At 52.4% G+C, this 12,676-nt stretch overlaps 1 protein-coding gene across 5 annotated transcripts in view; it reads right to left on the minus strand.

Annotated features, from left to right (window-relative positions):
* Nucleotides 1-232: 232 nt before the first annotated feature.
* CDK5RAP2 (CDK5 regulatory subunit associated protein 2) overlaps nucleotides 233-12,676 on the minus strand; it is a 172,574-nt gene continuing 160,130 nt past the window's right edge. For all 5 annotated transcript variants that reach the window (XM_030294528.1, XM_030294525.1, XM_030294524.1 and 2 more), the window contains 4 exons: nucleotides 11,665-11,808; nucleotides 5,114-5,240; nucleotides 808-854; nucleotides 233-329 (listed from right to left, as the gene is read on the minus strand). In XM_030294528.1, coding sequence (XP_030150388.1) covers nucleotides 273-329; nucleotides 808-854; nucleotides 5,114-5,240; nucleotides 11,665-11,808 — 375 coding nt within the window. In that variant the 3' untranslated portion in view covers nucleotides 233-272. The remainder of the gene's footprint in view (nucleotides 330-807; nucleotides 855-5,113; nucleotides 5,241-11,664; nucleotides 11,809-12,676) is intronic.

A 12,676-nucleotide genomic window follows, 5' to 3' on the forward strand; every position in this document is an offset into this window, starting at 1 on the left:
GGCCGCAGCTCGGTGGGGGGGGGGGGGGGGGGGGGGCACACCCAGCGCCCGGAAGCTCGAGGCCCGTGAAAAGCCTCATTACTGAGCATCTGAACGCTGTTTGATAACAGCCCTTCAACCAGCTTTAGGATAGAAAACATAAAGGGAAAAGTAGATTTCCTTCAGCCAGACAGTCCTTTCTTTTCCCCCTCAATAAATAGAAACCCCACTTGTAACAAAGACACAGCGTGAGCTCGGTGGGAACCACAGGCTTTATTGGCTGCAAGTTCTCCTCACGAGCCTGGTCGGCCGGGACTGGATGTTCCTGGGTGGGCACCCCCGGGCCTAAGCTAGGAAAAGGGAGGGAGAAAAGGAGAATTTTAGGTCCAGTGGAGGGTTTCTGAAGTTAAGATCCCTGACAGAGTTAAAGGCAAAATTGTTATTGTGAAACTACTTTCAAAGACATGCTGTTTGATCAGTAAATATTTATAGAACCAAATGGCAGTGAGATCATACTGTATTCATTCATTCATTCATTCATTCATTCACTCAAGAAACGTTTATCAAACACCTACTATGTGCCAGGCACTGTTTGTGGTATTCGTCCCTCGTAAAAACAGCACACAAACTTAATGATTAGAACAACCACTGAAACCATGCCACGCTAAAACGAAACTTTTTATGTGCTACTGGCAGAAAAATAGAATCGTGGAGGACGTGTGTCCCAGTTCCACCTTCAACTTCATTTTTCCAAAGTAATTTCCTGCCCTGCACCCACTCCCCATGCCCCAAATGGGCTTTCAGTAACAGAACTCAAAGGGGCATTACCTCCAGGTTTCCTCGGGCCTTCCGGAGGATTTTGTGGGTTACGACCACTGAGGAGAAAGAAAGAATAGGGATCGTTAGACACATGCCCAGGAAGACAGCGTAAAAGCCAGCTGCAGGGAGGAGGCTCCTGAACCCCAAATGGGTCAGACAGACACGTGGACAGGCCCGAGGCATCCAGACCCAGAGAGGGGTGTGGGAGGCTCCATCTGCCCCATCACACAGCCCAAGACCAAAGAATCCGTGGGGTACCGGAGACACCCCTTCACGTTCATGCTAGGCCACAACCTCACAGCGATACTGGCCCATGTTTTAGGTAACAAAACCAAGGCTCCACAAGGCTGGCGGGCGCCCAGGCACCCCAAAGCCTCACCTCTGTGGGTCTGGGGGCCAATGGTGCAGGGCAGGGGAGAGGCCTGTGACTGACTAGCCCCCACACGCTGTGGTTTCTCTGGGAAGGGGGTGTGCCCGACTCCAAGCAAACCCGTGTGCCAAGGCCCAAGGCAAGGGTCACGGGCAGTTCTGCAAAGTCAATTTTTACCCTTAGGGCGGGCTTCCCATCAGCCGAGGGAAAGCATGAACTCTGGGCATTTTTGCTCCTTGGACTCCCTTCAGCAGGTACAGGAACCCGACGTGGTTCCCCGGGTAGGACGATTTCAGAGGTCCCGCCGACCGGACGCTCTCAGCTGCGTGCAGGCAGATCGTCAGTGTGTCAGAACCCCAGGGAGGAAGGGGGGTGCAGCCAAATGTACAGGAAGGCCGCTTCCTCCCTCAATCCTTTTCTTGTCCGGCACAAACACCGGCAACAGGGGGAATGCCGCCACGGAAGAGATTTCTGCCTTGATCCGGGGTCCTTTCTAAACAGGCCTTGGCGAGGGTCACAGATTCCATTTACTCCCCGGAGGAGACAGAACCAAGGCTTCTGGAATTAGGGCTTTGGCCAATGGTGCCCAAGGATGAAACAGACTCCCCATCAACACACATACAGCCCAACTCCCCAGCGTCTCCTTCAGAACAGGAGCCACGTGGTGGCCTGGGGAAAATATTTATTTCTTGCCTTACAAAAAAATTTCCATCTGGGGGTAACAAAGTCTGTTTGCAATCTGTGATGCTGGCGGGGGGGGGGGTGGCGGAGGGAGATAACCGGCGTGGGCTTCATTTTTAACCGGCCGACGTCGATTTCAGAGGTGCCCACTGTCTCTCCGTGCCCTCCCCCACCCCCAGGCTGCAGACCCCTCGACCTGGGTCCGGGCTCTGCTTTAGGAGGGGTCCCAAATCCCTGGAAAGAAAGCACAAATCTGTGTGCATCTGGATGTGTGCGTTTTTCTGCAGCGAGAACTCACAGCTCTCCTGAGACCGGCCAAGGGGCCTGTGACCCAGAAAAGATTCAGCCTCCCAGGTGTGGAGGTTAAACATCACACCGGAAGGGTACCGGAGTCCCAAAGCGCCACGCTCCCGGCGAGGAGCCAGGGCTCACCCGCCCCCAGCTGCAGGGGCCTCACGTCTGAACCGTACCGCTCACCTTGCAGAGCCCAAAATCCCTGCTGCAAGGAGCAGCCTGGGAAGACAGCGCAGTGACGAGCTCGTCCAAACCCAGGCTTGCCCGGGGCTGAGGTGCGACTCGAACCCACGACTCTCCCACTCAGTACGGGGCTCTTCCCACCTCACTGCTGGCAGGGAAGACACCGACAGGGGGGTCTAGCTCGCGAACTGTGACCTCAGCGAATACCCCCGACCCTGCGCAGCAGGCTCTCCTGCGTCAGAGGCCGTGAGGGAAGTGACACTTGTCCTTCCTCTCCCCTGCACGCTCCGGGACACGTGTTCGGCTTGCCTCCGGCACCGACCAGCCCCGGGCCCTGGTTCTCCCCAGTCACCAGGTGAGGGCAGGCAGGGGAGGGGACACTACGCCGACCTCCGCTTGGCCCCTCAGAGCCAGAAGCAGCCCCGTGAGGCTGGCAGGGTTGGGGAAACGTCCAAGGACCCGACTCACTGGGATGAGGCACACAGCCCGGCCGGAGTCAGCCGCCCGCTGTGCGACCTTGGGCAACCCCTCACCCAGCTCTGAGCCGATCCCCGCTCGGGGCCAGGCCCTGGAGACACGGAGGTGGGTGACGCCATTTCAGCAGGGGAGGCGGTGCGAGACATTTGTGATTTTTTTTGTATGAATGGTCTGCCACCTGCACACCCGGAATTCAGTCCGAGCCAACAGGAAAAGAAGAGGCAGAGAACTAGGGTCTGCTGAGCATCTGCTTTGTTCCCAGGGTACGATAAAGTTTAGGTATTATTACCATCCCACTTTACAGATAGGAAAACTGAGGTGCTTTTTACAAAGTCGTGATTAGAACCCAGGCCTGTCTGGCCAATCTGAGTCCTTTGGAATTACCGGCTCCCGTTAGAAATGAGGAATCAGACGCTCGGGGAGTCATTTAGTCCAGGCGACACAGGACGGCACTCATTAATGGCTGCGTGTCACTGAGGCAGGACCCCGAGGCTGGGTTCTGTCCTCTGGATCTACCACAGGAACTTACACCTTTGAACCTACTGCCCGCTTCCAAAACTTCCTCAGCAGCAAGTGCCCCGTGACCCTTCGGGGCTGCCCAGGAGGTGCTAACGCAGAGTCCTAACTGTCCCGGACTTGCCCCGTTCCCCTGCTGCCCTGGGGTCGGACCCAAATGCTCCACAGCCGCCTCACACGTGGCCACGACTGGCACTGTCCCCCACAGGCCCCGCCAGGGCTCCTTTTCTCTGAGTGACACGAACGTCTTCACTATCTGCCCACCATCCCCTCCCCTCCACAGCCCCGCCCCAGCCCTGCTGTCATGGGCGGGGGGCGGGGGGACTGCCACAGCCCCCACAGAGGTCTCTGCCTCCTGGCCCCTCCGCGCTCGGCCACAAGGACCTTCTAAGACATGATGAACACCAACAGCCCCTGGAGTCCATCCACAGGCCCCTTGGGACCCGGTCCCTATTTACCTCTTTCACGCGGCGTCTCAGGGCGAATCCCCTCGCACCTCCTGTGTTCCCGAATGCTTAGTTCCCACCCTCGAGGCCACCTGCCACAACCCTGTCCCTAGCCCTTCTGTAACTCCTACTCAAGACCCAGTGAGTCCAGAGCCTCGAAGCACCGAGGCTGCGGGGGAGGCACCCAGCGCCTTGCCCGGCAGCTAACTTCCGTGTCCCCCTCATCAGGCCAGAGCCCTGTGCTGGCAGGAACGGTGCCGTTCATCTCCGTGCCCAGAGCCCGGCACGGGGGCACGGGAGGGACGTTAGCGCTTGCTCCTCGACCGCGTCTCTTTCTTCCGCAGTTCGAACTCTGCCAGTCTCACGGAGTCCGTGTTCAGAAGGTCCCCGGGGGTGGCTAAGGAGAACTCCCACCCGACCACAATCTAGGTTCTGTGCTTCTTAGAAATGCCACAGAAACGTTGGCCTTTGGTGAGCGAGCAGCACGGGGCAGACTGACACCTCCGGAGGGAAGGTCCGCAGTGGGCGGCCCTCCCACAACAGGGAGGGTGACGGGCAGACCGCGAGGCCGGCCAGGGCTGTGACAGACACGAGGGGCGCCCCAGGGCTGCGGGTTCCCACGATCTCTGAAGCTCCTGGATCGGACGAGGACTGACGTTACAAATGTCATTTAGCCTCCCTGAGCCTGAGTTTGTGGATCTGCCTTGGGAAGCAGGCCTCACGGCCATCCCCTCCCCTGGATCCGCGCGGTACGGCCGAGGCCCTCCTCCTCGCCTGCCCGGACCAGGGGAGCCGCGGTGACAGGTCCCTGCCCTACCCTGCGTGCCAGCCGCCCTGGGCCTGCCCTCTAAGGCCTTCACGCCGCAGTCCTGGTCCCAGCGGCCCCTCCAGCCTCGACCTGCCCCTCGCAGTCCTGCTCCAGCCACGTGAGCTGCTGTAGGTTTCTCACATATGCTTCTTGCCCCTCCGCACCGCTCCATCTGACCAACACCTGCTCCTTCTGGCAGACTCAGCTCAGGTGTCCCTTTGTCCAAGAAGCCCACCTTCCAGGACAGAAGGACGCCCTCCCCCACTCCCCTCTCAGGGTTCCCTAACACCCTACCCCACACACCTGTGTCCCCACCGAGATGACTGTCCCTGGCACCACGTGGCCTCACCACTGAGGTCTGTTAAGTGCATTTATTTGTCTGTGCGGGTCAAAAAGGACGAAGTATGAAAGGAAACCCATAAATAGGAGGCATGAGGACACATGATCTGGGCTCCAAAGTAGGTGTCCGGGACTGGGCTTTTTGTCCTCGGAGGCACAAAGTGGCTGGACGTGGCGGCCCGCCCCCCACCGCTCACTTACACTGGTCAAAGATGACTTTTTCCTGGCGCTTGCTCAGCTGCAAAAGCTTCACAGAGTTCTGCAACTTTTTTTCTTGTTCAAACAGCTTTTTGTGTAGTCTGGTGATCTCTGCCTTCATTTCTCCAGCCTCAGGAGAAAAGGAATTAGAAAAATGAACGAAGAGTACAAAACAGTGTATCACACAGGAGAGAATTAAAAGACACACAAAAAGATGCGCGACCTTCCTGACGATGCTAGTTGAGGGAAAACTAGAAGCCATGTTCTGCTGGTCAGATGGGCCAAGTCCAGGGACAGCCGGGGTGTGGGGCAGGCACTCTCGTGGCCGCAGGGGCGGCCCGGGGGGAAATGCCCTGGCAAGATTTACCAAACCGTAAGACGCACTCAACCTGCTGACCCAGCAATTCTATACTTGGGCATCTGCCCCAATAAGTAACCACACAAGCACAGGAAGACGCCTACGTCCCAGGAGGTTCATCTCCGCGCTCTTCATAGCAGGAGCCAATGAACAACCTGCTTTGTTCCAACAGGGGTCTGGATGAGTAAATCACGGGTCTTACAGACAATGGCATAACTGTGCAGCTGCTAAAAATGATGTTGTGGAACTCTATTTATTGACGTCGAAAGATGATCACAATTAGTGACAAAGAGAGCCCAGAACAGCTATTGTATATCAGGCATTCCTGTTTCAGAAAACCGCATACATCTATCTATATCCGTACATGCGTATACGGAGATGTCTAAAAAACTGATGACGGAGAGACAACGTCAAAATGATTAACGGTGATTTATCTCTGAGGGATGTGATTTAGAAGTTTTATTTTTCATTTTTTAAAATGTATCAGAATTGTGTGAGGTTCTGTTACGGTTTTTTACAAAAACTATAAAGCAAATTTTTTGATGGTACAAAAAAGAGAACGTAAAAGCATTATGAGGAGAGTTTAATCCTTCGGACAGCTTCCATCTTTTAGAGGGGTGGGGAGAGTGCATGGGTAGCCAGAGTCCCCAGCTCTCCCGTGCAATGTGGACACCCCAGGGGCTCTCTCCACCGTCTCCAGGGAACTAGGTCACAGAGGTGAGGACCCTCCTCTCTCATAAGCCCCCCCCCCCACCACAGGCTACCCTCTGCTTCCGTGAAACACCTCTGTTCCCGAGAGGGCAGATGTTGGGCGGTCAGCTTACAAGGAACCACTTTACTTTGTTCCCAAACTTGTCTATAAGGCAATTGTACTTGCAATCGGTTACAGGATTTAATTAAGTATTAGTAAACCCATGAAATACATGCATGAGAACAGAGAACTATGAAAACATATGCCTCAGAAAAGACGTGATAAAGGCAAGTCACTAAAAACCACGTTTCTGGCAAATTAGGTGTGTGTGGGGTGGGGGGGGGATCAACTCTGGAAGACGTGGGAGGATCGGAGTCTAGAAGAATTCTATATTCGAGTTGCCTTACAAGTGTCTGCGTTTTTTTCTTCATCTTAAAAAACAGAAACTGGAAGTGACAGACATACATTATGGATGTAGTTTATGAAAGAAGGAAGATGTGAAACCCTAATCAGCAGACCCGTATTCAAAGAAAAGGCCCCGGCCCTACATCAAAAGAATGCCAAATGAATGTACGTTGAACTGTTTTCAGTTAAATTACAGTGTTTAAGGTATGTATCGTCTCTTGATTCCCTGCTTTAACCTACTTTCAAGATTCACCAATTGTGTCAGCTACAAGACTGTCAACGGTCCTTCCACAACAGACCTGAACTTAAACCTTCGGTTTTCTCTGATTCTCTTCCTCACGCTAAGAGCCCACAAAGATTTGTGTTCAGGTCATGGCTTCCCAGACCACACAACCCGGATAACCCCTGACCCATCCATCTAGAGTGAGACGCAAAGGAGATACACCTGCAGACAATGATTTATTTCCTCACCCCTGCCTGGCTGACCTCTAGTCCTCTTCCAAAAGTCACCTTGGGCAACACCTCCTCCAGGAAGCTTTCCTTGAGACTCCTCCCCACCCGGAGTCTAGGTTGGTTAGCGCTCCTTCGGGCACCCACTATGCCCAGCGCTCCCTCTATCACTGCCCATTTCTTTTTTATTTTATTTATTTTTTTTTTTATTTTATTTTTTTTTTTATTTTTTTTTAAATTTTTTTTTTAATGTTTATTTATTTTGGGGACAGAGAGAGACAGAGCATGAACGGGGGAGGGGCAGAGAGAGAGGGAGACACAGAATCGGAAGCAGGCTCCAGGCTCCGAGCCATCAGCCCAGAGCCCGACGCGGGGCTCGAACTCCCGGACCGCGAGACCGTGACCTGGCTGAAGTCGGACGCTTAACCGACTGCGCCACCCAGGCGCCCCATATCACTGCCCATTTCATGTGGAACCGTAACTGGTCATCTACTTGTTTGCTGCTTCACCCAAGACCCCATTCTTCCCTCTGACCACCAGCGCCTGGCACACAGTAGGTGCTGCGAGACCCTTTGCCAACTGGTGGGTTAATTTTCACCTGCTCTCCCCAAATGCCTTATTTATTTGAGAGAGAGAGAGCAAGCAGGGGAGAGGGGCAGAGGGGGAGAGAGAGAATCCTAAGCAGGCTCCACCACGCTCAGTGCAGGGCCGACAGGGCTCAATCCCATGACCCTGGGGTCGTGACCCTGAGCCGAAATCAGGGGTCGGATGCTCAACCGACTGAGCCACCCTGGCGCCCTGCACCTTATACATATTCTATCCAGCCTTTAAAACGAGCAATTTTAATTGTGTCTGTCTGCTGCCCCACTGAACTAAAATCTTCATTTTTACAGGATGAATTCACCACGGTAAACACTCAACGGGGCTCGACCCGGCTTGGTCACTTCCAGCTGTGATGATGACAAAGCAAGAAGTTTCAGTTCCTCCTTCTGCAAGGTGGCAATAATAATACCCAGCTCTGGAGGCTCCCGGAAGGGATGGAAGGAGGTGCTGAGTGCATAGCAGGGTGCCCGACACCTGGGAGAGTTCAAAAGACCAACTCCTCCTCAGGGCCACAGAGCCCAGCTCAGGGCTGGGCCCCACGCCCCTCCCAGCACGGGTAGGCGGCCTGACTCCCGGAGCTGGCTTTGGTAGCGGTTGGTTTTTTCTTTTTTGTAACGAAAAGTCTTAAACATTTACAAACGTCCTGGAACGGGATAATGAACCGCCAGGCACCCACCCAGCTTCGGCCATTATCAACTCACGGCCAAACCCCTTACGTCTCCGTCCCTGCCCATCTGCACCCTACAACTATTTTTAAATTCAATCCCAGGAGCTAATTACATTTCACAGCCATACAGTTGTTTGGTATATAGGTCCAGAAAAAAAACCAAAATCTATAAAAAGAAAAACACAACATCATCACTACATCTCAAATAATGACAGAAATTGCTTAATATCACCACGTGTCAGGAGACACATTCCCCTGAGTGCATCGTAATTTTTTTGAACAACTGGTCTGATTCCCCAGCATCCAAATAAACTCCATGTTTAGCACGTGACTATACGTCTCTTAAGTTCCTTTTAATCCAGTGGTTCCCAGGGCTACCAAGACGACCTGCAAAAGCAGACCTTCTGAGTCAGCAGGTTTGGGGTGAGGCCCCAAATTTCCCTTTCCAACAAGTTTTCAGACGACACTGATGCTGCTGTCCAGGGGGCCATATTTTGAGAACCACCGTAAATCTGTTTTACTCCCTCTTTCCCCTCTTTTTCCCTACGATGAAAAGATGTCCGAGGCTCATAGTGTATACTTCCGGCCCCAGACCTAGAATCAAGCCATTTCTCCAGGGAGTCCTCGTTCCCGTGAGTGGGGAAAGGTACTTAGAAACCATAATTCGGCGCTTGAGGTACTCACTGGTACTGGATTGGACATTTTTAAAACCTAAGCGTAAATGTTTTTAATTGGAAACCCATGAGTTCATGCTGATATTTTCAAATCAAGGATGGCAGGATTTTTATTTCTCTGATTTTTTTAAATTTATCTCTCTTCCCTGACAGTAAAAATCTTAATAAATTAGCTATTTGTTTGGTCCTCTAATAGAAATATGACAGTTTTAACTATCAACACCAATATCATTATTAACAATATCACTAGAAACAATCAAAAATGGTTTTTGCAGGTCCTTTTTAACCTCCGAGTAGTTCCATTAGGGATGCAGTCAAATTACCGTGTTCTAGGCTTGAAATGTTTCCTCTTTGCATGGGTAACGCCTTCAACGATGTCTACAGGAAGGTCTGTTTCATTTTGCTATGAATTTTAAGAGACTGCTTTTATTCTCATTTTGATTTATTTTTAATTAAAACACTTACATAGTTTCAATGCCAAACTTGGCGAAACAAGGTCCATTCGGGAGAGAAATCTATGTTCTACGCCCGTCCTTCCAACCTCTTCCTTCCCACCTCCCCAGGTAGCCTGTTTTCTTGTGATCGTTTATTGTTCTAGCTAATCAAAAATTTTCCAAACAAGTAGATGTATATGTTCATATCTCTCCTCACAACTTTCTTAGATAAACAGATGAGTAGGATACACACTTTCCAGACTAGCCCTCGGGATGGCAGGGGGGTGGTATAGTACATGCAAAAGGCAAATTAATGACAGAGAAAACCTTAGGTCATAAAAAAAAAAAAACCATTGGGGTTGCTGGAGACAACTTGGAAATCTGCTTTACACACATTTCACACTAAGAAAAAGGCACCGTATGAAACACAGGCAGGGGCAGAAAAGTGGCTCGAGGCAATTTAACACCACACAGGGGGTCTGTGTCCACGAGCCATCGTATTGGAGTGTCTCTAAGGTCCTTTTTCTGGCTCTCCAATTCTATGATGCTAAAGTGAGCATAATCAATTATACGACAAACGTCTGGAAAGAAGGGTGAGTCATCACAAGCACTGGCCAGTCGCCGGACTAGCTGGCCGGTGGGAGAGATCAACGTGTCTATAATTTATATTTATACACACACATGAAATAAGAAGTGCGTTCCGTCTACTTAACAGACGTTACTGTGTACTGAGGACAAAAACACTGCGCTGGGTTCCGTTCGGACACACTGTGCTTTATAAATCATACGGGCAAGTGCTAGGCTGCTAATATGAGAGAAAAACTATTCATTCAAACATATGAAAACAGCCATGGCCCCTCCTGGAAAACAGAGGAAACAGACATTAACTCTAACAACAAATATATAGTTTAATCAGGGCTGTGATGAAACAGAAGAGGATGCTACAACTGAGCAATCGGGGAGCCCTCTCTGACCTTGAGGTAACATTTTAAGCTGAGACCTGAGAGGTGAGAAGAAGCCAGCCAGCGAGTGGGAGCCGGCGGGCCGGGGTGGGGGGAGGTGGACAGTCAGAGCATCTGTGCTATCAGGCCTACGACGGGAAGAGCTTGGTGGGTGAGCAGAAAACAAAGGCCAACATGGGTCTGGAGCCCAGCGGGCCCTCTCCCTCTCCATGGCCCCCGCCCCCGCGAGAAGTGGGCAAAACACGATTTCCCTGCGAAATGACCAGTTACCTACTCCGCCACACTTCCTCCCCAGGATCCTGAGAGGGAAGCCTCAGGAGGGGCTCATGAGACCCTTCGGAGCAGAGAGCTGCTTCGCCGCTGCTCCCCTGCCATGACGGGGGGGGGGGGGGGCGGGGGGGACCCGAGCACCGTCAGAACGGGTGTAATGAGGGCAAGAACCGGCGTGGAACTCAAACTCCCTTCTGCCTGCCTGCTGGCCTCTGGCACAAAGTCACAGGTCAGGTAACTGAAGGGGAGCGAATCTGTCAGACCGCCAAGCACAGTTCTGACTCTGCGTCATCTGCGGGCCCTTCCTCCCAGGGACGCTTCTCTCATGACCAGAGTGGCTGCTCGACCTGCTTCCCGCGGACTAAACCCCAGGGAGCGTCTGCTCTGCCGGACGCCCGGTCTGTGCCGTGAAAGATGGGGGTGAGGGCGGTGGTGGGAGCAACGGTTCTGAACTCAGTCACGTTCAAGTTACTGCAAAGTCAAGCTTTCAAGGGAAGTTTCAGTGGTTTCACGATAAATGATTTTCATTGGTTAAAAAAAAAAAAACCAAAAACCTTTCTTAGTAATAGAAGAGACTGGAGCAAGACCCACTAAAATATGATGCCAGAAGCATCAGACGGTCCGGAGAAAGGCACCTAAAATGAAAAGAGATTTAGAGTGGAAGGGAATGAGCTAGTCTATGAGGACAAACTAGGACTTAAAACCTGTACAATAAAAGCGTATCTTTTGGATTCTGATACTTGTGCCTTCAAAACCAGCTCTGTACCCTTGGTCGGGCCTCTCTCCCGAAGTCTCAGCTTCCTGTACAAGATGCAGACAGGATTTCCCGCAACAAAGACGTACCGGGGGTGGGCCTGCGGTCAGTCAGGAGCACAGGCTGGCCCAGCAGAGGCGCTGGGGGAGCAGGTAAGAACACGCCTGAGGCAGCCGGCACGGCACCTGGCGTGTCACTCTTGACAAACAAGGCACCTTCCCCTCCCTCTGACTGTTCCCCAAACTGAGAGCACATCTGCCGCGAGCAAGGCTGTGTCCCCTCCTACCTGTTCACCCTGAAGCGAGCACTGGTCATTTGTGGGGAGCGAGACCCTCCAGAAGAGCGTCAGCAACCTCGCGGCCTCTTCGAGGATCTGCTTGGCTGTGCCCACGCCGGTGACAAACCCGCCCGGGGGCGCCGAGTGTGGACCCTGCGTGAGGGGGAGGGGCGGGGGATGAGAAGGGTGTTACAGGCAGTCTTGAAAAGGATTATGGACAAGCCGGCTTTAACGGGCAGCGTAAATCTCCAGGCCACGGGGTTTGTATCCACACGCTGAGCGAGGGCCTGGGGCCAGACGGCACCAATTTATTGTTCTTCAAGACTGGTGAATTATAGATTATGAGAGAATTTCGGTGGTGATTTCAGCCCAATCAATAACCACGACTAATAACCACCTGCGTTAACCGTATTTACTAGGCCACGAAGAGGGTCCGCGGGAGGGCGGTTCACGTGGTTCGGCAACATGGAGCCTCTCCAGAAGGCACAGGGTGCCGAGGGCAAGTGACGGGACGGGAACGTTCCCGTCTCCAGCAGCCCCTGCGACACGGCCGTGTGCATACTGCCAATACCCAGTCGGGGCCGGCAAAGTCTCCCTCACCCTCTGCTGGCAGGGGCAAAGCCTACCTGGCGGGTGTCAAGGGCACGAGAAAGCAAAGAACACGAGTCAGAGAAGGGAAAAGACAATAAAGTTCAAGAAGAAAAGAAGTTAAAAGAGCACTGTGTTCACAAGTAATAAAATCAGTACAAGATAAAACGGCCTACTCTTTTTAGCTACCAAGTTGGCAAAAAAGAAAAAAAAAAAAAAAAACAACAACCCACTTACAAATCAACTCACGCAACGAAGACGCAAGTGTAGTGAGTAGGATACTCTCACTTGTAAACGGGGATACGAGTGATACTTCTGGAAAGTAATGTATCAACAGTGATCAGCAAGGGCTCTAAAGGGTTCACAACCCCTAAAGGGTTTAAAAGGATGTGCGCCACACCTTAACCAGGCGAAAGAGTACATAAACGGTGGT

Source organism: Lynx canadensis, chromosome D4 (genome assembly GCF_007474595.2).
Source record: "Lynx canadensis isolate LIC74 chromosome D4, mLynCan4.pri.v2, whole genome shotgun sequence".
NCBI lineage: Eukaryota > Metazoa > Chordata > Mammalia > Carnivora > Felidae > Lynx > Lynx canadensis.